Source organism: Chiloscyllium plagiosum, unplaced genomic scaffold (genome assembly GCF_037043375.1).
Source record: "Chiloscyllium plagiosum isolate Xiang-an unplaced genomic scaffold, Cpla_swu_hap1 HiC_scaffold_6, whole genome shotgun sequence".
Classification (NCBI taxonomy): Eukaryota; Metazoa; Chordata; class Chondrichthyes; order Orectolobiformes; family Hemiscylliidae; genus Chiloscyllium; species Chiloscyllium plagiosum.
The window spans coordinates 129,095,502-129,122,485 of record NW_028270144.1 but is presented as its reverse complement, the minus strand read 5'-3'; the positions used below and the strand labels follow the sequence as shown (position 1 = coordinate 129,122,485).

The 26,984-nt window shown below is 43.3% G+C and overlaps 2 protein-coding genes across 6 annotated transcripts in view; one reads left to right on the top strand and one right to left on the bottom strand.

Annotated features, from left to right (window-relative positions):
* Positions 1 to 8,203, top strand: part of LOC122550972 (interleukin-1 receptor type 2-like) — a 42,946-nt gene extending 34,743 nt beyond the window's left edge. The window contains exon 6 of the mRNA XM_087988459.1: positions 7,975 to 8,203. Within this exon, the coding sequence (XP_087844585.1) occupies positions 7,975 to 8,057 (83 nt within the window). The 3' untranslated portion in view covers positions 8,058 to 8,203. The remainder of the gene's footprint in view (positions 1 to 7,974) is intronic.
* The window catches only part of LOC122550970 (nuclear mitotic apparatus protein 1), a 120,474-nt gene continuing 94,462 nt past the window's right edge, over positions 973 to 26,984 (bottom strand). For 4 of the 5 annotated variants that reach the window (XM_087988457.1, XM_043692529.2, XM_043692528.2 and 1 more), the window contains 10 exons: positions 22,120 to 22,221; positions 21,277 to 21,507; positions 19,417 to 19,604; positions 18,097 to 18,343; positions 17,094 to 17,385; positions 13,045 to 13,181; positions 10,531 to 10,755; positions 9,259 to 9,378; positions 5,171 to 5,320; positions 973 to 3,838 (listed from right to left, as the gene is read on the bottom strand). In XM_087988457.1, coding sequence (XP_087844583.1) covers positions 3,797 to 3,838; positions 5,171 to 5,320; positions 9,259 to 9,378; positions 10,531 to 10,755; positions 13,045 to 13,181; positions 17,094 to 17,385; positions 18,097 to 18,343; positions 19,417 to 19,604; positions 21,277 to 21,507; positions 22,120 to 22,221 — 1,734 coding nt within the window. In that variant the 3' untranslated portion in view covers positions 973 to 3,796. The remainder of the gene's footprint in view (positions 3,839 to 5,170; positions 5,321 to 9,258; positions 9,379 to 10,530; positions 10,756 to 13,044; positions 13,182 to 17,093; positions 17,386 to 18,096; positions 18,344 to 19,416; positions 19,605 to 21,276; positions 21,508 to 22,119; positions 22,222 to 26,984) is intronic. The other variant, XM_043692531.2, reaches the window with a different exon arrangement.

The following is a 26,984-nucleotide window of genomic DNA, read 5'->3' as shown; positions in this document are numbered from 1 at the left end:
AAGAGGAGAGGGGTGGACTAAATCTCACAGCCAACGCACAAATGAATTTATGAATTACGTGGTGAAGGCCACTCAGCCTCTCAAGCACTTTTGGTCAATTGACAAGATCATGGCTGATCGGATAGCTCCATATTCCCTACCTGATGATAATCTTGTTCATAAAGGATCTACCTATCTATACCTTACAATAGTCAGAGTTTGCTTTCACTGTCTTTTGTGCAAGTGTGTTCCTGGGATTTGCCCCTCTGAGAAAGAAATACTTCTCAAAACAGCAAGATGAACTGTATCTCGTTTAGTGAGCCAGGCCCTTTGGAATGTCCCATCATGGAAGGAAGCAGTACAATCATTGATAAAATTTGGCACTTGCTGCCAGCCCGACCAGTGGGCAACACGATCACCTCAGAAGAAAGGGGAGGTTGAGGTGCATTCCAAAAACTTGTGCACAATCTAGGAGGATATTCCAGGGAGAGCACAGGTGTCAGGAAGGTTGTTTCCAAGGAATTGGTGCAATTGGACAGCCAGTACAAAGGGAATGCTGCACTGTTGGAAGACAGAGCAGTGTCTCAACGTCTGCCCTCTCGGGAGGGCACAAAGCTCGCACAATCACTATTTCACAAAATCTGGGGATATCCCTCAGTGTCCTCAGCAGCATTTATCACTCATGCAGCATTATTACAAAGAGGTTATCTAGCAATCAGATTTGTCAGTGGGAGTTTACGATGTATAAAGTGCTCATCATATTTCCTACGTGGTTGTAAAGTGCTTTGAGTTCAACTCAGCTCATGACAAGTGTTATGGAATTACAGGCCCTTTACTCTATTTCTCAGCGAGCCCACTCCTGTTTATAGAAGTAAACAGCAGAGATTCTAGCTCACTTCATAGACTTTGAAGAGACAAAACCCACTCTCTGTTTGTCTTGGAACAGATTTGCTTTGTTAGTGCTGCATTTCTTTGAAGAATTACAAAACGAAATATGCAACAGGTACATTTATTTTATTAAGTGGAGACAACATTTAAGATTACATTGTGCATTCAGATGGACTGCACGAGAGAGACAGACAGTCTAAACAACTTGTATAAAAAAATTAATATTTTAAAGCCTGTTTTAGAGAGAGCAAATAGAATATCATTTCAGACAGTCAGTGACAGAAATCACAATAAACCCAGTTTGCAAACAGGTCAGTCAGATAATGGGACCACTGGGTAATTCTTTGTTGACCACCTACCCCCATTCCATACACCCCAAAATACTAAATACCCAGCGGATCACTACCTGAACCTGACAGATTTGCAAACCTGTACAAGTGCTTGGTAGTTCCTGCTTGTGCTGCCTGGTGTTGATATACAGGAGGCACTGGGAAGCAATGAAATTTAAACTGGGAAAAAATTCTCAATCTCTGGACCAACAGCAGCAAGGGAGACAAAGGGCAGATGTGTGCTTGGTGTGAAATCCTTCAGTGCTGCCAACCTACAATCCCTCCTTCACCCATACAGTGCATACTGCCATCAAACTATCATTCCATGGGTGCTCTTATAGAGGGCGTGGACAAAGCTTGCTGAAAGTTAGTTGTGATCAGGGAGTCAACCAGATGGAGGTATCAGTTTATACACTTATTTTTAGAAGCCCATTTTCGTGGTGACCATGGGTGCTGGGATTCTTGGAGTCACCGGCACTCAGTCCCCATGGAACCCATTACAAGGGCAGATCCACTTTGCAAATCTTGGTGGCTTCAACTTCAATGCAATGCATGACTCGCCTCACCTTTCACCACAGTGCTTATGATCATCTGTACACACTTGCATACATGCAAACACATGGACACAACTCAACTTTCTCTCCAACCTCTCTTCAAAACAATTGGACTTTTCAAAAGTTTCTCACACAAACACAATCTCTGTTTCTCCAGTACTGACAGATCTGGTCAGATTCTTAAGAGTTTTGTTTATTGATAATAGGATTTAAAATGGTTCCCAGACTGGCATCAGGCATCATAAAAAAATTAAATAAATTTTGCTCTGAACCAACTAGGATTTCATTACCAGCTCAGTGCCCTGTAGTGAGGGTGACTGAAATTAGCTGTGTCTTTAGAATCCAATATTCAACTTCATAAAACCTACAATAGCTTAAAACAGGCTTATCATAATAAACACACAATCACTGATTAATAATGACTACATATACATAACCTAGCATTGCAGTATACAGGAGCCAAGGGCTGTACAAGTCTAGATCCAAGACCGGAAAGGATACGTCTGTAACACTGCTAGGATTAATTTAGTGTTCTACAGACAGTGGCCCTGGGAGAGCTGGGCCTCTTCCACAGTGGAAGGCAGGCAGACAATACAGAGAGAAAAAAAAAGAGAAAATGACCTGCAAACAGCAAGTCCCAGCTTGTATAGAGGGGCTGAAAGGAAATCAACAAATAATATATTTATTCCCTCAAACTCACTAAGTAATAAGTGGAGCAGATGATTGGGATACCATTGAGTAAAATTAACGAGTGGTAATGTGAGGGAGCCAAAGGATTTAATCCAGCTCCCAAGACAAAAGATGGCACTTGTGACACTTTCATTCTGAACAGGATTTTGTGGGGAGGGAAGGGATAGGGCTGTCGGGGGGGGGGGGGGGGGGGGGGGGGGGAGAGGAGGAGGAGAGAGGAAGAGACTGCAGACCCCTGCAAAGTTTTCTGTCTATTTTCTTCTCCACATTTTGTTCTATTGCGACCTCATGAAGAAGTCTCTATTGTGCTGTGCTTGTTACAAACACTGCACACACTAACATCAGGAGTTGAAATTAATGTCACTAATAACAATGCCAGTCTAGTCTCCAGGAAACTGTTTTGTTATTTCCTTCCTAATGTCACTTGCAGCAGAGTGGCAGCTGAAAATGAAAGCAGAGGGACATTATAGTGAGAGAGAACAAGATGATAAAATAGCCAGAAAAGACTTCGGGAAGTCAGCAATTAATACCACCCTTCAGACATTCTCAATTGATAGACAGTCACTCACTTACATTCCTTCTTTTAGACAGGTTACTAGGTCAGGTTTTCATAATCCTTGTCTCCTGTATAGTCATAACGCTCAACAGCTACAACCTAACTAGCTACAGGGATGCTCAAAGATGAAGCCATACAGTGGGAGTGTCAAGTATCAGACCCGATGAGAGAGTAGGGGATGCAAGGTATCTGGACTTCCACCAATTCAGACAGGTTCAAAAAGTGCTCTGGGGAAGGTAGGGGTGAATGATGGGGTACAGGAATAAAGTCCACCAGAGGTTGGGTAAACTCAGTCTCCAACTCCACCCCACCCTGCTGAGGGTGTTGGGACTCAACCTGGAAGCATTTCTTTATAAAGTTATGTGCACAAACCTGCTTTCTACAAGACGGAGAGGTGACATCGGCTACCACTGTATGGCCTATCGAAGGAGAAAACTGCTTCAAAAGCACCAACTGGAAAATTTACAACAGGCAAGGCTTGCAAAAGGACGTAAGAAATATAGTTTGATAGAAAGTTCAGCTGCAATCCTAATACTTGAGTAACCGGTATGAGCATTCAAAACTAAGAGGCAGGAGTGAATAGTTAACTCACCCTCCTGCAACTACTGTACTCTATGCTGACTGGTGTGGAGTCTGACTTCGTTAATCACTCTTAAGGCAAATTGTTTTGTTAAAAAAAATAAAAGAATAAGCCAGCAGTTTGTCTGGTCATTCTCCGGGCAGAATGGGTCTTCACAAACATCCAGTCCTGGGCAGGTTAGGTTTCTGCTCAGGGATCTCACCAAACACCCACCTAACACTCACATCTTCATGTTCTTGGATGCTTTGCGTCTGCCAACATCCTGAAACAGAAAGGGAAATCAATGAATAAATGTTGGGCACAGGGAAAAGCAAACACAATTAAAGAGTAGATTTACCCAAGTTTAGATGCTGGATTCTGTTAGGTCCATGCTCCCACCCACACCCTGACCCTCCCCGCATCTTCCCCTGCCACTGCAAGAATTGCAAAACCTGCGCCCACACCTCACCTCTGTCCAAGGCCTCAAAAGGAGCCTTCCACATTCAGAGTTTTACCTGCACTTCCACACGTGTCATTTACTGTATCCGTTGCTCCCAATGTCGTCTCCTCTACATTGGGGAGACAGGACACCTATTTGCAGAACGCTTCAGAGAACATTCCCGGGATACCTGCACCAACCAAACTCACCGTCCCTTTGCTGAACACTTCAACTGGAGAAAGTGAGGTCTGCAGATGCTGGAGATCAAAGTTGAAACTTTATTGCTGGAACAGCACAGCAGGTCAGGCAGCATCCAGGGAACAGGAGATTCGACGTTTCGGGCACAGGCCCTTCTTCAGGATTCCTGAAGAAGGGCCTGTGCCCGAAACGTCGAATCTCCTGTTCCCTGGATGCTGCCTGACCTGCTGTGCTGTTCCAGCAATAAAGTTTCAACACTGAACACTTCAACTCCCCTCCCACTCTGCCTAGGACATGCAGGTCCTGGGCCTCCTCCATCGCCACACCCTAACCATCCGACCCCTGGAGGAAGAATGCCTCATCTTCCGCCACGGGACCCTCCAACCACATGGCATCAATGTGGATCTCATCAGTTTCCTCATTTCCCTTCTCCCCACCTTATCCCAGATCCAAGCTCCCAACTGGCACTGCCCTCACGACCTATCCAATTTTCTTACCACCCTCCTCGCCTACCTATCACCATTACCTCCACCTCCACCTACCTATCACACTCTCAGCCACCTTCCTCCAGGCCCAGCCACACCCCCACCCCCTCCTATTTATCTTGGCTCACAAGCCTCATTCTGATGAAGAGCCTTTGCCTGAAACATCGATTCGTCTGCTCCTTAGATGCTTCTGACCTGCTGCAGTTTTTTAGCTCTACACTCTCTACTTAGTCTGAGGCTATTCACATCAAACCAAGCAACGACTATCACCAACAAGAGAGTATCTAACCATGCCTCCTGTCATTCAATGGCATCATTATCATCACTGAATCTCCTGTTGTCAACATTTAGGGGGTATCATTGACCAGAAACAGAGATGCACTTGTCATATAAATACCACAGCTACAAGATCAGGTCAGAGGCTAGGAACTAGTACTAAAGAACTCAACAGCTCTTCTCCTTTGAGCCTCTGTCTTTTTAATCATCCACTTACCTTTTTAGAATTTGATCTTGGAGATTTCTTGGGCGATTTCTTTGGGGTTTTCTTGGGAGTCGCCCTTTTATTGATGCCTCTTAGCAGGGTGTTGCCTAACTTCCGAGGCGTGTTCAAGACGGTGTAAGATATCGATTTTCGTCTATCAGTCTGGAAGGAATGCGCAAGAAAAGATAACAGGTGAAACGAAGGGAAATGGACACTTATGAACGTAAACTCTCCACGTGACAGCCACCAATGGGAAAGAACAAGAAAAGTCAGCTCTAACAGTGCAAAGTAAGGACAGTTTTAGTTCAGCGCACAGGTGAAGGAATTGATGTCACGACATGATGTATTATGAAGAGTACAGCTGGATTTCACTGACACAGAATGGTTGAAGCACTGAAGGAGGCTATTCAGCCCATTGAGACTGTGTTGGCTCTCCAAAGGAGCAGTGCACTTCATGGCACTCCTTGCTTTCTGTTACCCTACATATTCCTTTTCAGATCATCCATTTCTTTTACACGTCTCGATTGTATCGGACTTTCCCAAACACTCAGGCAATGCATTCCAGATCCTCACTACTTGTTGCAGAAATAGGTTTCTCCTGGTATCTCCATTTGACAGCATCTTCCAAACCTACGACCACTTCTATCTGGAAGGACAGGGACAACAGATACGTAGGAAACCCCCACCCCCCTGCAATTTCTCCTCCAAACCACTGATCATCCTGACTTGGAACTACATCGCTGTTCCTTCACTGTCACTGGGTAAAAATCCTGGAACAGCACTGTAGGAGTATCTACACCAAATAGACTTCAAGGTGGCATCTCTCCACCACCTTCACCAGGGCGACTGAGCAATGGCAATAAATGCTGGTTTAGCCAATGATCCCATAAAGTTAGAAAAACTTTAAATCTGGGACTTTTGGTTCTCAATTCTTCTAGTAATGGAAGCAGTTTCTCTCTACCTACTCTACCATCAGGAGTTTGAATATCTTATATCAAATCTCGCCAGCTTTTTTTTGCCAAAGAGAAAATAGGGAAGAGAATTCCAACAGTACCCAATTGTTATTCTCACAAATGGCGCCGTGACCAACAGTAATAAATGACACCTAACAAAGTCTGGAACATTAATGTCTTTTGATCACATTGTTATAATTTGTTAATGACATTACGTTTAAGAGAGAACTGGTGAACATTAATGATCTTCAAATGCATACAAAGTGTAAGGACTCCGGCCTGCTGGGATGAGAAATGCAAGGCTAAGCAAGTCAATAAACTCTCTGCAGCACTGCTGCCTCACAGTGCCAGAGACCCGGGTTCATTTTCACCTCGGGCAACTGTCTGTGTGGAGTTTGCACATTCTCCCAGTGTCTGCGTGGCTTTCCTCCGGGTGCTCCGATTTCCCACAGTCCAAAGATGTGCAGGTTAGGTAAATTGGCCATGCTAAATTGCCCGTAGTGTTAGGTAGATTAGTCAGCGGTAAATGTAGGGAGGTGATTGCTCTTCGGAGGGTCGATGTGGACTTGTTGGGCCAAAGGGCCTGTATCCACACTATAGGGAATCTAATCGGCAAGTTGTGTTGGCCTCCATCTCACCCCTGACTTGGAATCTATTAACATGCTATGGGTAAAACTTTTCAGTAATGTTTTATGGGAAGAAAAGCTGCTGTCTGTACCCAGTATGTATCTAAACAGGACTTCAGATCCACACCAACATGGCTCATTCGGACCAGCCCTGGAGCTGCTGGGGAGCTGACCTTGCTATGGCAGATCTGTCTGCTTTCAAATCAAGATTGACTTGGGCCTCCTTCACCGCCGCTCCCTCACCACCAGACGCCTGGAGGAAGAACGCCTCATCTTCCGCCTCTGAACACTTCAACCCCAGGGCATCAATGTGGACTTCAACAGTTTCCTCATTTCCCCTTCCCCCACCTCATCCTAGTTTCAAACTTCCAGCTCCACACTGTCCCCTTGACCTGTCCGGACTTGTCCGACCTGCCTAGCTCCTTTTCCACCTATCCACTCCACCCTCTCCTCCCTGACCTATCACCTTCATCTCATCCCCCACTCACCTATTGTACTCTATGCTACTTTCTCCCCACCCGTACCCTCCTCTAGCTTATCTCTCCATGCTTCAGTCTCTCTGCCTTTATTCCTGATGAAGGGCTTTTGCCTGAAACGTCGATTTTGCTGCTCATCGGATGCTGCCTGAATTGCTGTGCTCTTCCAGCACCACTGATCCAGAATCTGGTTTCCAGCATCTATAGTCATTGTTTTTACCTCAATGGCAAATTAGCTTCACTACACACTTATCTCAATGTGGCATCTTGTATTAATGTGCATGTTTCACATTATAATCTGGAGAATTTGACATCAAATTTGGAAGAACCATGCTCTGAGACAGGAGGCAGTCACAATGCAGATCTGAATACCACAAAGGGGAATATGGGAAACAGATGGAAAAATCTCACATCATGTTGTGTCTTTGTCCCTATCTTGACAAAATATATAAAGTTTTGAGAATACAGAAAGATCTTTATATGGCCTGCAGTACCTTTCACAACCTCAGACACCCTAAAGCTTAACAGCCAGTGATGTATTTTTGAAGTACATTGCGGGAATATCTGATTTCATGATTCATATAATTTTGGTCTACAACTTTTTGATTAGGAATTGACATTTTAAAATATAAAATGAATGAAAATACCTGACTTGAGAATCTGGTCATCAAAACTACAGTGATAGAAAATGAAAGGGCAGCCTTTGGATTGAAACGGTCTGTTTCTGTGCTGTATAACTATGACTGTGTTTATTTAATAAGGTCAGAGTTGGAAAGGGAAACCAGAAGAAGATTACCTGCCTGAGCTTTTCGTGGAGATGGGATGTCTGCAGCTGTCTTATTAAGGGATTCAAGTTATTCACATGGTTTCTCAGAGCAAAGACAAATCTTGAGAATTAGGATTTAGGAACACCAGTTGATCATTTAGCCCCTAAAACGTGTTTTGCCATTCAATAAAATCATGGTTAATCTGGTTGTCCTTTCAACTGCACTTTCTCTCTGTCCTTCACAAACCTGGGATTCTTTTGTTCATTCAATCTGTAACTCAACCATGAATAAACTCTAAGTCAATCTCCACTGTTTTCTGTGGAAGAGAAATTTCAGATTATTGACCCTCAGAAAAAAATTCCTCAACTCCTCTTTAAAAGCAAGACTCTTTTAACTGGTTCTAATTAGTTTAGATGCCTATCTGGGACACCTCAGATGTGCCATACAGCCATGAAGTTAGTGTGTTAGGAGCTTTTATTGTTTTATTTTGGACTTCTTGTCGTGAATTTTTATGTAAGGGGGCAGTCAGCTGGGAGCAGCTCTGAGATAGTGAGAATCTGTCAGGATCTGTAGAAGTAGCTGGGAAACTAGAAGCCAAGGGGATTCAGGACTGGAAGCGTTTCTAATTTGGAGTCACTAAACAAGAAAGCAATAACAAAGGTTGCTTCAGCTAGCAGTCTACAATTGTGAGGTGTTGAAAGAAAATTTCAAAGACTGATGCTAGTGGGTGAACTTAAGAAATTTCATATCTCAGAGAATAATGGAAACACCGAGAAGATTTAAACTGAATTCCTGAGAACTGTGACATACCTTGTTTTGTTCACAGGAAAGGTCAACTACCTTCAAGGTCCTGTTAAGAATAGGGGAAATCTTGGACGAAAATAAAAGTAGAGCAGGAAGTACACTTAAAACCTGAAAATCTCAATGGGACAAGTGCTTATGAAATGTAGCACTACGACTAGTAAGTTAGTAGAAACAGTGAAAGCTTTCTTTTAAATTTTAAGATACCAAAATTTTGGTGCAGTTCTCTCAGTTGATACCAGGATCACGGAAGATCACATTTTGTTGAAAAGTTACTTGTCTCCACTGAGACTGTAACTGTAGTCACTATTGAAACACAGGAACCGCTGTAGGCAATTTGTGCAAAGCAAATTCCTACTAGCAGGAATGAGGTAACAACCAGATTATATTTGGTTAAAATTTAGTCAAAACATCAGAGTAGCTTCATTTTGTCTGATCCGAAATCCAATGTTGTGCTGTAAAGATTAAGAAACACACCTGGTTCTTGGCCTTATTTGGAGTCGGACGCTTGGCCTGACTGTCAAACAGGGAGTGGACACGTTTCACCTTTTCCTTTGGGGTCAAGGGGCGAGGAAAACAGCTCAGTTGCTTCTTGGCCTGCAAAGGAGGAAAGAAATTGAAGTGCAAAAATATTTAGAAAGCAGTCACAGCACTCTATAGTAACAAATTCATGCTGCCTACAACCATCATACATTTAAGCAGCCTTAACGTTCAGATTCCATTCCGTTCAGAATTATGCAACTTGCAGTATGGGAACAGGCCATTCAGCCCAAATATGTTACGCTTATGTGCCATATAAATTTTCTCCCATCCCACCCCTATTCGTTTCACGTATCAGCATAGTTTTCTATCTCCTTCTCTATCATACATTTATTTCACTTCCCGTTAAATGCTTTGCACTTTAATTACTTCCTGTTGTAGGAGAACATAGAACTAGGGTTTGCTGTTTAAAAGTAAGTGGTCACCCCTTTATAAAGAGTGGTTTGCGTGTGGAAGAACTTCCTGAGAAAGCGGTTGATGCAGGTACAATTACAACGTTTAAAAGGCATGAATAAGAAAGGATTGGAGAGATATGGGCCAGGAGCAGGCAGGTGGGGCTAGCTTAATTTGGGATTATGTTCAGCATGGACTGGTTAGACTGAAGAGTTTGTTTCTGTGCTATATGACTCTATGACTCGATAAGGAGACTTTTATCTCCCCCCAAAAGTGTCTCAAGAATATTTTGAGGCACAACTGCCTCTTGATAAAGGGGTTTAAAGGTGATTTGGAGCAGGAAGGAACATGAAATTACAGTTGCAATCAAATGAGTTCTGATCTTCTTGAATGATGTATCAGGCTCGAGGGGTCAAATGGCCTCCTAATTCATATCTTCACCACTAAAGATGGCTCTCCTGAATTTCCCATTGTGTTTTATATGATCTTTTATGTGACCCCAAGTTTAATGCAACCCCGTCTCCAGAGCCCCTCAAAAGTAAAAAAAAACAAGTGTCTGTCCTAGCAACAAAGGGCTAACAAATCAGAGGGGTCGCTCTCTCTCTCTCTGAGCACATCAATTGCCAAGTTTCCTACAACAAGCTGCACACATGAAAAAAGCCTCGATAAGTGTAACCTGCTTCCTTTCCAAACATGAACAGCAGAAAAACAGCCCATTCAGTCCAACAAATCTATGATAGCGTTTATGCTCCACAAGAGCCTTTGCTCAGGGAAGTGCATGGGCTAATGCTCTTGGTCTCTTCAATCCCCACTTACCTCTGGGGTACCTGATCCCTGGTGTGACTCCTCTGACAGCCGTTTGCGCTGGCGAGTGGTGACACCTTTCCAGTTGGACCCCTGAGAGTCAGTGGAAAGCCTCTTCAGACGGCTGGTGCTCATCTCCTTTATCTGCTGAGGCAGCAGGGTGGCCCTTCGGAGAGTCTCCTGTGGGTCTCCAAGTCTCAGCTCATCCTCAGTGATCATCGATTCATTGGTAGCAGTCTTGTAGGGGGAGCAGACAATGAAATTTAAAATAAGATAAAAATGATTAAATCCTTTTTACAAGCTTTTGCAGTAGAGTTATGTCAATAAGCATTTTAGAGCTGCCTTTTGGGATCACCTCTCTAAACAGCTTGAAGAGTTTGCAGTTCTACGTGGTGAGTACTTTAAGGTAGAATGACAGAAGTTTAAAATCACACAACAATAACCTTTTTCCTTATTCTTTCATAGAAAAGCCAGCCTTTCTCCCCATCCCCAATTGTTCTTGAATTGAATGGCTTGCTAGACAGTTAAGAGTCACCCACATTGCTGTGGATCTGGAGTCACGTGTAGCTCTGACCATGTAAGGTGGGCAGATTTCCTTCCCTAAAGGGAACAGAAAATGCTGGGGGATAAAATCTCAGAAGGGTGGGCAGGATCCTTGTTGAGAAAGAGAGTCAATGTTTCAGCTTACCAAGGCCAAAAAGTGTGGTGATGAGGTAAGAAAAGAAACAAACAAAGCAATTAGAATTGCTGAGCAGACTGAAAGGAAAGAAGAAAACAAGCAAACAAAGAATGAGATAAGCAGACAAAGAGAAAACAAATTGGGACAGAGTTTGAAATCAATGTTTCATGTGAAAGGCTAGTGTTTGGTTGAAAGATGAAGTGTCATTCCTCAATCTTACAGTGAATAGCATGTCAGGCCAAGGACAGAGATGTCAGCATTACAGCAAAGCAAAGAATCAGTCAGGCCACCAGAAGCTGGGCGTCTCAACTGTGGACTGAATGGAGGTGTTCTGCAAAGCCATCACCCAATCTCTGTTTGGTTGCAGCATTACAAAGGCGACCACAACGTGATTAGCAAATACAGTAGACTAGATTGAAAATAGTACATTTATATTGCTACTTCACCTGGATGGAATGTTTGGAACTTGGACATGAGGGAGAGAGGAGGTAGAAGGGCTGCTGCATTTGAATTAGGCTGTGCCTCTGAATTAACTGCCCAGTCACATACACCACTGCCTCTCATGTTCACTCTGGGCAATTAAAATTCAATTAATTAAGACATCTGAAAACAACACATTAATTCTATAATCATCAAGTATAACTAAAATTTCTGTAGAGCTCCAGCACTTGTGGAAACCTGTTATCCTTAATGTGGTGTAACCAATGCAGTCTTCACCCACGTCACTGTGGTTCACACTTAACTAGCTTTTTATATAGATGAACCAGCCATTCTGTTCTATTTAAAGAACAACAGGAAACAAAGGTTGGGCAATAAATGCTGGCCTTACTAGCAGCTATTTTCCTTAATACTTTCTTTCCCCTGCATTTCTTAATCTAGATCAGGGCATTACAAGTTGGAGTGATTATAAAGTAATCTTGAAATGGTGAGCTGCAAGAGGCACACACACACACACAATTAAAAGAAACAGAACAGCATTTATTGTTATTATTGTTCACTCCTAATTGCGCTTAGAAGGTAGCGATGGGTCTTCTACTTCAATTAGGTCAATCAAGGACTTAATATATTTGAACAATGCCATTCGATGCGGGTACCACAATCATTTTTGCTGATATTCTCCCCGGGAGGAGGCTATTCAGTCCCTTAAAGCCCATGCCACTATTTAAACAGGAACTGGCTGATTCATATTTCTACTCCAACAATCCTGAGGTAGTCACACCACTCCCTAGTCTTTGCAAGTGGTTGGGATACAACTCCTGGTCTCTGATTTCTAGATGACTTCAATGAGCAAGGGGACTTGATCTGGATTTGTCAGCTGGATAGGGCTTCGTTGGGGAATTCCAGGCATGGCGAGGACGTCATGTCTTCCAAGATTGAACAAATCTGGATAGTCACTAGCCAAGTCAACCCACCCTAACTCCAGAACTGAAAGTGAAAGAGAATAGTCACCTCAAAGTACAACTGAATAAGGTTTCCAAGATGTTGAGGAGATCTGATCAAGGAGAAGAAAGAAAAATTACTCCCGCTGACCAGTCAGTCAATTACTTGAGATGATGGATTATTAGGAAAGGAGGGGAGACAAGTCATTTTGTTGTCAGCACATGGAACATTTAACCTGAAATGCTGGTGGCCAGCTGAAATTTAAGGAGACGGGTAGACAGGTTGGATGGGAAGGAACTGAAGGTTTATGCACCAAAAACTGGGCATGTTGGTTTCAAACGCAGCTGTTCTTTCAGGGAAATACAAGCTCACTGGGATGAATGGCCTCCTTACAGGCAACAGGTTACGGTGGTTTGATAGGATGGACAGAGGAAAATTATTTCAATTAAGTAAATCAGCTTTCTTACGTTGGACTCCAAGGGATAGGAGGTCTTCAGATGTGGGGGACATACCCCGTTCCGTCGCTGCAGTTCAGCAATCCGATTCCAGTCTTCCAGCTGATCAGGTTCATCCTGGCAGCTTCCTGGGTACAAACTGCTTGAACCTGATCAAGGGGAATGGGAGAAAAAACAAATGTAAAAATCCCAACCAGACCTTGCCTGGATTGTGGAGATAAATAATCTAATCTGCACAAACAAAACCACAAGTGGATCCTGAATGAAGATTTGCTGATGTAGCTGCATTAATGATCCCTGAAATTGAACAGTCACATGTTTTTGTCAGAGAGGAGAATGGTGAACAGGACTGACATGAGCAGTTGTCCAGAGGAAAACATCAGGAAGAGATCCCTTGGGCTGTTTAACACCATTTTATTAGATCATGACTGATCTGTACCTTAAAGCTCTTCTCCTGCTTTTGTTCCAGATATTCCATCCGAGAAGCATGATTTTGATCCATTTTGAAAGGGAGAACATGGACAGATAATACAAAGTAGGGAATACAGTACTTAAGAATGTACAAGAGCAGAGGAACCTGGGTATGTGTGCGCATAAAATATTGAAGGCAGCAGGACAGGTGGAGACACCAGTTAGGAAAGCATACAGTACTCTGACTCATACATAGGGGCACAGTGTGAAAGACACTAATGCTGAATTATACAAGACAATTGTTAGTCCTCAGCTAGAATAGTTACTGGACATGACACTAGCAGATTGATGTGAATGCATTAGAGAGGATCCAAAGAGATTTATAAAAAAGTTTCAGAGGTAGAAACTGCAGTTATGAGAACGGATTGGAGAGGATAAGATCATTCTCCTCGAAGGAAGGTGGCTGAGGGGAGACCCGAGTTTTCAAAATTTTTTCAAATTTTCAAAATTTAAGCAGGTGAACCTATTCTAGCTAGTAAAAGGATCAAGAACAAGACAGTACAGATTTAAAGTGATTTGCAAATGCATCAAGTGTGGAAGAGAAAAAGAAACACACCGAATGGTTCACATTTGGAATGCACCACCTGGAAGTGAAGTGGGGACCAAGTCAATTGAAGCATTCAAAAGGGCAATGCTTTTATTCAAATAATCATCCAATGTTCAAGGGTAGGAGGAAAGACTAGCACTAAGTCATAATACTTGTTAGACAGCCAGCACAGACACAAATGAGCAGAACAATATCCTTGTGTGATTCTAGTCCACCAAAAATATATTTGTTTTAAAACTAAAACTGTTCAATCAACTTCCCAACTTCCAATCTATTTACTTGCTAAAATCCAAATATCAAATTAAGGGAACATCATGTAAAGTACAGGTGTGTATTGCCTGTAAAATGATTTCTTTTGATAATTCAGGATACATGGATCTGTGCGATTGTAGTGTCTCAAGGTGCTGTAATAGTGTATTTCTCTCCTTTTCTTTTGTCTATTCTGACCTACAATTAAATAGATACCAACCCTGCAGCAGCCACTAGCAAATTTGCACATTCATTATGTCTATTTGGCCTACTGTGCCAATGTTTGCTCTGAACTAACTACCAAATTAACCCATCAACCCTCTCTCATCGCTGGAAGAAGTTTCTTCCCATTCTTGGGAGCTTACTGCCAGTGCATCCACTATCTCTGTAGCTACTTCTTTTAAAATCCTAGAATGCAACCCATAAATTCCAGTGGACTTAGTATTTAGCTTCATGAATTTCACTAATACTTTTTTTCCCTCCAGTGATATTTCTTTTATTTATTTCCTCTCCTGCTTTTGCTCCTTGAATATTTAGTGGTTTTGGAATGCTGTTAATGTCTTCCACTACGAAAACGGATGCAAAGCATATTCAATTCCTTTATGTTTTCCTATTAATACGGCCCCAGCCTCGATTGCCAAGGGTCCAATGGTTTCTTTTCCTTTTCATATGTTTAGAAAATATTTTACTTTATTACATTACTTGCTAGTTTACAATGAAAATTTATTTTCTTTTTTTTTATTAGCTTTTGTTTTTAACACTTTCCCAATCCTCTGGCTTACCACTCATCTTTGGTATGTTTTCTTTCAATCTGATACAATCCTTAATTTCCCCAGTTAAGCACAATTAGTTTATGAGGAGAAAGTGAGGTCTGCAGATGCTGGAGATCAGAGCTGAAAATGTGTTGCTGGAAAAGCGCAGCAGGTCAGGCAGCATCCAGGGAACAGGAGAATCAACGTTTCGGGCATAAGCCCTTCTTCCTGAAGAAGGGCTTATGCCCGAAACGTCGATTCTCCTGTTCCCTGGATGCTGCCTGACCTGCTGCGCTTTTCCAGCAACACATTTTCAGCACAGTTAGTTTATCCCCTTCCTAGAATCCTTCTTCCTCAATGGGATATACTTTTGCTGTAAGCCATGATTTTCTTAAATCCAAGATTCTGCATTTAGATATCCCTTTGTATCTAAGATGGCATCGCAAGTCATGACTTTTAAACTTTTCACTGCACTCATGAGTACGTGTGACAATGAACCTAATTCAATTTAATCAATTCAAGCAATTCAATTCAAATGAATGGCTGTTCATCAATTTTTTTTTCTCCTTTCCCAGTCCACTCCAGTCAACTCTGCCCTAATTCCTTTGTAAACACAACTTATACAAGTCTAGCACAGTTGTTTCCAACCCAAGTTTTCCTGGCTGAATGCTAAGTTTTAACATGTTAAAGCTACTGTTCCTGAGAAATATTTTACTCAGAGATAATTTATTAAATCTACCACATTACACATCATCAGATCCAATATAGCCTGATCCCTGATTGGATCCAGAACATATTGTTCTCAAAAACAGTCCTGAATACACTATGAATTCTCTTTTATGGTTACCTCAGTCAATTTGACTTTCCCAAATTTACATGAAGAGTAAAGCCCCCCATTACTGCCTATTTTACATGCCCTCATTATCTCCTGATTTATTCTCAGTCCCACCATATGTTAGGAGTCTATAGACTACCCCCATCAGTGTTGTCTTATCCTTGATATTTCTTACTTCCAACAATATGGATTCTACATCTTCCAGTCAAAGATCCTGTTTTGCTAATGCGCTTATTCCATCTGGCATTTAAAGTCACTCCACCACTATTTCCTTCGTGTTTCCTTTTGAACAGTCACGTACACCTGAATATTTAGTTCCCAGCTTTGATGTCTTTGTGACAATGTCTCAAGAATGTTATAAAATCAGCACTATGAGAGACCAGTGGTATGTTAATCCATTTATTTTGGTGAAATTCTTTTGCTTTGTAAGCCTCCTCTACTCAATTTAAAACCGTTGTTATTCTATTTGCTAGGTAGATGGTTCAAGTGAAGCCTGTCCCGGCGGAACAGCTCCCTTCTACCCCAGCACGGGGGTCAGTGCCTCATGAATTTAAATCTATTCCTCTTACATCAATTGAGCCATGCAGTTAACGCCTTGATTTTATTTATCCAATGCCAATTGGTTCTGGCTCAGGTAGCAAACCTGAGATTATTGGCTTAGATGTTCTGTTTTATAATATAGCTCCCAGGTAGTCAAATTCTATCATCATTTCTAGTCCCTACAATGCCATCTGTTCCATTTGGGCATGAGAACAACCAGATCCCTCTGCTCCCACTCAAGTTTCTCTACAGCTCTGAGATTAAGCCCTTGATGCTTGCATTGGGCAGGCTGCAGAGCCTTTAGGACTTCCACTCATGGTTGCAGAGAACGGTAACCAGCCCCTACAACTGCTACATCTGTTTCCTCTCTCTATTTGAATAGCTAACTATATCACAGTGTTGTGGTTAGTTTACTCATTCTCCCTGCAGGCGCCATTCCCACTCTCTCAGCTTGGAAGAGTCTTTTAACTGCTGAACAATGGCAGCCTGATTCCTCTAATGCTCGTGGATCCCATAATGACCTAACCAGTAATACCGTCTCCTGGCTTTATCACTGACCAAACTTGAAGCATTTAATTGAAGGAGTGTAACTGCCTCCAAGAGAAAAATTACCTTTCTAGTCTCATAATAAACAACATGTGTCCCTTCCTTTTCCCCGACAATCTACCTGAGGCAACACTGCCGAATGTGGACAGCCTGGTAGACCTCCTGGTTGATGGCCGGTAGCCTGGCAGATTCATTAGGGTAGCGGCTCCCAGGTCCTCTGCATTGCTGCTGCTGTCCAGCGAGTCCTGTGACATGGAGCGATCAATGATTGGAAGAGAGATGGTGGAGGTGGGCCGATTCCTCCGACGTCCCCTGGAAGGCCGACCCAAGAGGTTAGGTTGAGAAGTGGATGACCGGGTGCCCAGGACTGAAGTGCTTGAAGTGCTGGCTCCCTCTTGGTCAACTGTCTCCTTCTGTGAGGAAGGCAAGAGAAACGTACCCAGCAGAAAGATTAATAAAGGAGAACTGTCACCAAGGTAAACAGCTACCAATACTCTGTACAATATTAAAAAAATGTACTTGCTTTTTGAAAAATAAAATATCTTTTCATAAAAACATACAGGTGTAGACCATTCAGCCCAATAAGTCTGTTCCATCATTCAATACTCTGGTTATGTTCTGAACTCCTGTTCCTGTCAGTCTGTCTCCTCCTACCCGACTCAGCAACCCAAAACACTAATTGTACCAATCGGTTGATTAAGAATATATGATTTGCTGATGGTCAATTTGAGTTCTGCCAAGGCCACTTAGATGCTGAGCTCATTACAACCTTAGTTCAAAGCTGGACAACAAAAGGTGAATCCCACAGGCAAGTGAGAGCAACTGCCCTAGATATCAGGTTGACATTTACTGTAGCATCAAGGAATCTGAACATCTTGTGTGTTGTTTGGAACTGCACCTCCAGACAAGTGGAGAGTATTCCACCACACTCCTGTCTTGCTAACAGACTTTGGGGATTCAGGGGGTGAGTTACTTGCTGCAGGATTCTTAAACTTTAACCTGCTCTTTTAAGTATATACGGTTTTATCTTTTATATGGCAAAGAAAAGTACATGATTATATCTGGAATGAAACATTCCCTTACATAACCACCACTCTCACAATAGAAGGGGCTCCTTTGCATACCTTTGTCATGAGGATGTTGATGACCTGAGTTGTGCGTCTCCGCCCAGAGCGGGTTTTCTTGCCAGAGTCCAGACTCAGGTCACCGAGAGAGCTGAGGCTGATGTCCATTTTGGACTGGTTATGGCTGGGCAGTGGGGTGAAGTACAGAGACTCCAGTGACTCTTGGCTACCACGCTGTTTCTGTGCAGCACGAGATCCTGCTCTCTTTTGAGCTGCGACAGGAGTCTTGTAAGCCTGCTTCCCTCTCCTGGGGTATAAAGAAAAAATGTTACAAATGGGGTTATTTGCTCAGGACAAAGAGAACATACTGGAAATACAGGTCAGCAGACTGTGAAAGAAAGAACAGGCCAGTGACAGAGCCAGAACAAGTGCATGCATAAGCTATGTTCATACCTGACAGTTTCACAACTAGGTTAGAACTTGAGAACTCGCATCAATTCTCATTATCTAAACTTTGAAAGTGGAGATCCTGTATTTATTCTATTCCAGCCCTTCTCAAAGCATATGTTATAATGGATTGCAAAGAATTCCAAAGATTTTTCTGCTGCTAAGGTACAGATAAAACACCTTTAAAGGCCACAAAATCTAAATGGTATTATTAGCAGAGTCATAGGTTATTAAAGGCTAACTGTTTGCATAGGTTTTTGACTGCTTGTAACTCAGAAGATTAGCGAAACATGTAATACCGTACTTAATTTGTTTTTGTGGAGATTGCTTGGCAATGGTAACCTATATGAGCTTTGGTGTTACAATTTGCGCATGGACACAATTCACACTATGGCAAAAGTGAGGACTGTAGATGCTGGAGATCAGAGTCAAGATTAGAGTGGTGCTGGAAAAGTACAGCAGGTCAGGCAGCATCTGAGGAGCTGCTGTGCTTTTCCAGCACCACCCGAATCTTGACAATTCACATCATGTAGTTCTGGCTCCTGAAACTTCAGGTGTGGGTTAGAAATCAGGTATTAAATGAGCCTCAGCTTAACTCACAAAAGAACGTCCATGGTGAGGAAAATTTAGCCTTTAAGGTCTTAAACTAGTTCAAGAAAGATAAAAAATAAGAGATAACAATATTTGTTTTGGTAGTCAGAGTAATTTCCTCGTTGTAAGTATCGTCAGCTATGGCTCTCAGCAAACAATAGCCTCAACACAGGTTCAGGAAGACACGTGTTCAATTGAAACTCCAGAGACTCAAGCACATAACTCTAAGCTGCCCTGCAAGGGAGTAATGAGGGGATGCTGCACTGTTGGAAGCGCTTTCAGATGCAACATTAAATCAAAACCAAAAGGTGGTGAAAGGAGATGAATGTGAAAGTACTTTACCTGCCCCCAGTATTCTCCCATGTCATCGTTGTCTCCTCCAAGTCACTCAGCTCGATGCTGTCCTTGCTGAAATCAGCTTCTGATTCTTCAGCCTGCGATGAACCTCTGCGGGTGTCAACACGCGACTTCACAGATTCAGTGGTCTGACCTGACTTGAGTTCCCTTAACTGCCGGTCAGTGAAGTCCACCTACCAAGCAGGCACAGTAACAAAATTGCAGAGACGCAGGGGCAAGAAAGTATTTCAGTCATATGCAGGAAGTGGACTATATAAAAGTAACTACAAAGGCATAAAAGGTAACTACAACCGAAGCCTTCACACTGCTCACCTGTCCTTTTTTAAAAGTAAAGATCTGCTTCTGTTTTGGAGCCCAAATATTCTCTTTTTCCAAAAGGAAGTAGCCCATTCAGCCCATCTTACCTTTCTCTGATGTTCTGTTAAATCATAACTGAGATGCATCTTAAACCTATTTGGCTCCAATTCTCTAGATACCCCGTACCTAACATTAATCAAGAGATCAAGAGTAGGAGGCGCTGCAGAAACCCAGCAAATCTGGCAGCTTCTCTGGAGAGAGAAAGAGAGTGAACATTTCAATTCCGATTTGGACTTGAAACATTAACGCTATTTCTCTGTCCACAAATGCTGCCATACCTGTTGAGTTTCTCCAGCATTTAGTCAAAGAGTCATAGAGACGTACAGCATAGAAACAGACCCTTCGGTCCAACTCATCCATGTCGACCAGATCTAGCCTCACTTGTCAGCATCCAGCCCATATCCCTCTTTATTTTGGATTTCTAGCATCTGCAATACTTTGCTTTTCTCTGCGTTTATTCATCTGGCTTGGCTCCAAAACCCTTTATACTCATGGTGGCTGGTGGAAAAAACCTCAAATTTGAAATCAACTGAAGTAGCACCCAGGGCTTACTGTGGGAAACATTCCACACCCCCCCACCATTACCTCTTTTCAGAGTAGTAGTATTTCCTAACTTCTCTTCTGAATGGCCCAGTCTGACCACTTTTTCCACAAAGTGCCAACCAAAAGGTGAGGTTTTAATTGGGCCTCGATCAGTTCATTTTGATAGCATAAAAATTGTCAACCATGGGCGGCACGGTGGCACAGTGGTTAGCACTGCTGCCTCACAGCCCCAGAGACCCGGATTCAATTCCCGCCTCAGGCAACTGTGTGTGGAGTTTGCACATTCTCCTGTGTCTGCGTGGTTTCCTCCGGGTGTCCCGGTTTCCTCCCACAGTCCAAAGATGTGCAGGTCAGGTGAATTGGCCATGCTAAATTGCCCGCAGTGTTAGGTGAAGGGGTAAATGTAGGGGAATGGGTCTGGGTGGGTTGCTCATCGGAGGGTTGGTGTGGACTTGCTGGGTCAAAGGGCGTATTTCCACACTAAGTAATCTAATCTAATCTATCCAGGAAATACAAGCCTAACAATCATAATCTCTCCTGACAATTTAGCCTTTGGAGTCCTGGTAACAGACTAGAAGAATCAAGAAACTGCAGATACTGGAAACAAAACACAAACTGCTGGTAAAACTCATCAGATCTGGTAGAAAGCAGAATCAACATTTCAGGTTCTTCCATGAGAAGAGTCTACAGAATCTGCACTGCTCTCTTAAAAAAGTCAATGTATAATTTTCTAATGAACACAGACTACAACAGTCATCAGTCTGACATGGTCTGATGAAGGGATTGTACAGTTGTAGCAATGTTCCTTCCCTTTATACTCCAGCCCTCCAGGATGGTCAAGGCTGACATTTCATTAGCTTCTTTGATTAAATTTGATATCCAATGTCAATATTTTAGTGATCGCAGCACAAAGCCTGAATCTCTCCGGACTGTTAAATTGCTCACCTGTGCAGAGAGGGTCTTGTTCTTCTGGTTAGCTTCCTTCAACTCCTTTGCCGACTGCTGGAGCTCCTGGCGCAGCTGCTCAGACTCCGTGCGGAGGTCCACGCATTCCTGCTTCACTGTGGTCAGCTGTTCTTCTAGGGCAGTGACGTCCTTCTTGCTGGCCTCCAACTTCTGTGTCAGTTCAAGATTCAGCACCTTTTTGCTGTCGTAATGAGTCTTTGCTTTATCCAGCTGTTTTGGCGGGTTTGGGGTAGAAACACAAAAGGAGCATAGTGAAGCATATCGAGCAGAAAAATAAATCGTACTCATGTCCTACTCACTCAAAGCCCCTGAGCTCACTAACCAACATTGGCTACGTTACTTTAATATTCTTGTTTACGATCTTAAATCTATCCACAGATTCAGGCCTCCCTATTTCTCCACCCTCCTACAGTTACACAATCTTTTAAGATATCTATATTCTTTCATTTTAGACTTTAAATGCTGCTAGTGGCCTGCCTTCAACTGCCAAAGCCTCATGGTCCAGAATTCTCTACCAAAACATAACTTCTCTCTCCTCCTTCTAAAATACTTACTCAGCCAAGCTCTAATTAGGTTCTTAACATTATGTAGCTTAGTATCCAAATTTTGCTTTGGAATCATTGCTATGAAGCTCACTTACTATATCGATGGCACTATATAAATGCAAGTTGCGATGGTTATGCCCTCACAACCTACTCCCTTACGGGACAGTGAATCACATCAGAACATTAGATAGTACACCTGCTACATAAATGGAAGAGAGAGAAAAAGAACATATTTCCATGACAATACACATCCACAGCTAACTAATAAGTGGACAACCTGGGCCTTGACGTGCTGCACAACCTCCTCCTTCTTCTCGAGCTGTGCATGGAGTTCCTCCACCTGCTGCTCCAGTTTCTCCTGCGCATCGCTATCACGTGCCTACAGTTGCAGAACAAAGTTTGTGGTTAGACAAAGTTAAAGTGGAAAGTCTAAAAACAGTTTCAAAATGGAAGCAATCTGGAATAGAGAGGAAAATCACCAGCTTAAAAATGTGTTGCTGGAAAAGCGCAGCAGGTCAGGCAGCATCAAAGGAGAAGGAGAATCGACGTTTCGGGCATAAGCCCTTCTTCAGGAATGAGGAGGGTGTGCCAAGCAGGCTAAGATAAAAGGTAGGGAGGAGGGACTTGGGGGAGGGGCGTTGGGAATGCAATAGGTGGAAGGAGGTTAAGATGAGGGTGATAGGCCGGACTGGGGGTGGGGGCGGAGAGGTCGGGAAGAAGATTGCAGGTCAAGAAGGCGGTGCTGAGTCTGAGGGTTGGGACTGAGAAAAGGTGGGAGGAGGGGAAATGAGGAAGCTGGAGAAATGCGCATTCATCCCTTGTGGTTGGAGGGTTCCTAGGCGGAAGATGAGTCGCTCTTCCTCCAGGCGTCGTCTGGCAAGGAAGGTCTGGCGAGGAAGGAGGCCAAGGCCCTGCAGATGCGGCGAAGGCGAAGGAATTGGGAATATGGGAAGGTGTTTTTACAGGGGGCAGGGTGGGAAGAGGTGTAATCTAGGTAGCTGTGGGAGTCAGTCGGTTTATAGTATATGTCCGTGTTGAGTCGGTCGTCCGACATACAGATGGAGAGGACTAGAAAGTGGAGGGAGGAGTCTGAGACGGTCCAGGTAAATTTGAGGTCGGGGTGGAAGGTGTTAGTAAAGTGGATGAACTGTTCAACCTCCTCGTGTAGCAGAGGAAAAGGTGTGGGGTGGTGCCAGTGTAGCTGCGGAAGATGGACTGTTCCACATATCCAACGAAGAGGCAGGCATAGCTAGGGCCCATGCGGGTGCCCATGGCTACTCCTTTGGTTTGGAGGAAGTGGGGGGGTTGGACGGAGAAGTTGTTAAGAGTGAGGACCAGTTCAGTCAGTCGAAGGAGAGTGTCAGTGGAAGTGAGTGTAACAACTTCTCCTTCCAATCCTCCCATTTCCTCCAAACCAAAGGAGTAGCCATGGGCACCCGCACCTTTTCCTCTGCTACATTGATGACTGTATCGGCGCTACCTTCCACCCCGACCTCAAATTTACCTGGAACGTTTCAGAACACCTCTGGGACACCCGCACCAACCAATCCAACCGCCCCATGGCTGAACACTTTAATTCCCCCTCCCACTCCGCCAAGGACCTGCAGGTCCTTGGTCTCCTCCATCGCCAGACCATGGCAACACGACACCTGGAGGAAGAGCGACTCATCTTCCGCCTAGGAACCCTCCAACCACAAGCGATGAATGCAGATTTCTCCAGCTTCCTCATTTCCCCTCCCCCCCCCCCAAAACATTGATTCTCCTCCTTTGATGCTGCCTGACCTGCTGCGCTTTTCCAGCAACACATTTTTAAGCTCTGATCTCCAGCATCTGCAGTCCTCACTTTCTCCTAGGAAAATCACCAGGTCATACACAAACGTAGGAGGCCATTCAACTCAATCCCAAACAAATTCCACAGCTCCACCCTCCCCATAACCCTGTATCATTCCTAAACTAATCCCACTAACCCCAGTCGTGGCATAGTATAGTGTAATGTCACTGGACTATTAATCCAAAACCCCAGACTACTGTTTTGGAGAAGGTGAAACTTGAATAAACTGGAATAAAAAGTTAAATGGGAGGGGGTGACGGAAGGCAGACACTACCTCCCCAGCCCCACCCCCTTTCCCATTTATCTCTCCATCTCCGAGGCTCCCAGCCTCATTCCTGATAAAGGGCTTCTGCCCAAAACATCGATTCTCCTGCTCCTCGGATGCTGCCTGATCTGCTGTGCTTTTCCAGCATCGCACACTCAACTCTAATCTCCAGCATCTGCAGTACATTCATCTGGAATAAAAAGGTACCCTGATGGTGACCATGTAACGATTGTTAATTGTGGTTATAACTTCTCTGAGTCACTAATGCCCTTTAGGGAAGGAAATATGCTATCCTTACCTTGTCTGGTCTACATCTGACTCCAAACTCTCAGCATCTAATTGACTCTTAACTGCCCTATGGTCTTAACTGAGCCACCCACATTCCATGAACATTTAAAAAAAAAGGAAAAGAAACTCTAACCCCATATGGACTGAAAACTAGTCCCAATTTGCTCTTCAAGTAAGGGGCAATGCAGCTGCCAATTTGAGCACAGGTCGGCCCCACAAACGACAATCAGGTACTCTTGGTTTTGCTTTTAATAAACTTTGCTTGTTTAAAAGCTAAATCTGTATATTAGGTGTGGCCTTTCCATTATCAAAATCCAAGTTCCAAAACTCAGCAAAAGGGTCCCTTAGGAAGCATTTATTACACATAAAACTCAAAATTACTCAATTCCTCTCTGCTGAATACATGAATCATAACAATGATCACAAAAACAGCCACCAATGAGGATCGAACAAAGATTCACAATATTAATTTTGAGTTTTGTAATACACTAGCAAAATCGGCCTTATTAGGAATTTAGGTGTGAATAATTGCATTGCTGACTAATAAATTGAAGAAATGTAATGGTCAGAATCCTTGATCACAAACTAAGTATGAACAATGAGCTCTGAGTAACTGTTTATTTTGATTTTCGTGGCTATTTTACTGCCTTGGCTACTTAATAGTAATGGTGTAAAAACAATGATTGCAGAGGCTGGAAACCAGATTCTGGATTAGTGGTGCTGGAAGAGCACAGCAATTCAGGCAGCAAATAGAGCAAAATAAAACAAAGGGCCTGAGGGGTCAGTGGACCACAAGACCATTAGAAATAGGAACAGGAGGAGGTCATTCAGCCCCGTGGGCCTCCACTGCCATCCTTTAGATTACTGATTCAACATTTCTGCTCTTTTCTTGATTTCCCGACTGTTCAAGAATCTGTCTCAGGCTTAAATATACAGAAGGAGGGAGGGTTTCAGGTACTTGGATAATTGTGGCTCATTCTGAGGAAGGTGGGACCTGTACAAACAGGAACCAAAGGGGTACTAATATCCTGGGTTGGAAATTTGCTGGTGCTATTCGGGTGGGTTTAAACTAGCTCAGCAGGGGGATGGGAACCTGAGGTGTAGTTGCAGTGCGCAGGAGGATGAGTAGGGAGGACAGGGACAGGAATTCAGGGTCACAGGAATGTGCTGGCAGACAGCAAGCTGGTTTGAAGTGTGTCTACTTCAACGCCAGAAGTATCCGAAATAAGGTAGGTGAGCTTGCAGCATGGATAGGTACCTGGGACTTCGATATTGTGGCCATTTCGGAGACATGGATAGAGCAGGGTGAGGAATGGATGTTGCAGGTTCCAGGGTTTAGATCTTTCATTAAAAACAGGCAAGGCAGTAAAACAGGGAGAGGTGTGGTCTCTTTAGTCAAGGACAGCATAACGATGGCTAAAAGAACTTTTGACAAGGACTTGTCTACTGAGGAGGTATGGGCTGAGGTTAGAAACAGGAAAGGAGAGGTCACACTGCTTTGAGAGATTTTTATAGGCCTCTGCAGAGTTCTAGGGAGATGGAAGAGAGGATTAGCAAAATTATTCTGGATAGGAGTGAAAGGAACAGGGTGGTCATTATGGGGGACTTTAACTTCACCAACATTGACTGGAAATGCTATAACTCTAAGTTGGATGGATCAGTTTTTGTCCCATGTGTACAGGAGGATTTCTGACAAGGGCTGACAAGAGGGGAGGCCACACTGGATCAGGTGCTTGGTAATGAACCAGGCCTTGTGCTTGATTTAGTTGTAGGAGAGCATTTTGGAGAGAGTGACCATAATTCAGTTACATTTAGCGATGGAAAGGGATAGGTACATGCCACAGAACAAGAGTTATCGATGGGGCAAGGGCAATTATAATGCGATTAGGCAAGAATTAGGATGCATAGAATGGGGTAGCAAAATGCGGGGGATGCAGACAATGGAAATGTGCAGCTCGTTTAAGGAACAGAAATTGCGTGTCCTTGATAAGTATGTCTCTGTCAAGGAGAGAGGAAATGATAAGGTAAGGGAACCATGGTTTACTACAGAAATTGCATCTCTTGTGAAGCAGAAGAAGGAGGCTTGTGTTGATGAGGTAAAATGGTTCAGCTGAGGCAATGCAGTTTTACAGATCAGCTAGGAAGTATTTAAAGAGAGATTTAAGAAGAGCAAAGAGAGGACACGAGCAGTCTTTAGCAAACAGAATAAAGGAGAACCCTAAAGCTTTCCATAGGTACGTGAGGAATAAAAGGATGACCGGGGTAGGAATAGGGCTAAAGACAGAAGTGGGAAGTTGAATGTGGACCCTGTGGAGATCGGAGACGTGCTAACCGAATATTTCTCATCAGTTTTCACTCAGGAAAAGGAGAATATTGTAGAGGAGAAGAATGAGGTACGAGATATTAGACTAGAAAGGATAGAGGTTAGTTACGAGCAGCTATTATCAATTATAGGAGTGAAAGTAGACAAGTCCCCTGAGCCAGATGGGATTTATCAGAGGATTCTCTGGGAAGCTAGGGAGATAGCAGAGCCTTTGGCTTTGATATTTGAGTCATCATTGTCTACAGGTTTAGTACCAGAGGACTGGAGGATTGCAAATGTTGTGCCCTTGTTCAAGAAGGTCAATAGAGATGACCCATGTAATTATAGACCAGTGAGCCTTACTTCTGTTGTAGAAAAGGATTATAAGAGATGAGGTTTATAATCATTTAGCAAGCAACAATTTGATTTCAGATAGTCAACATGGTTTCGTCAAGG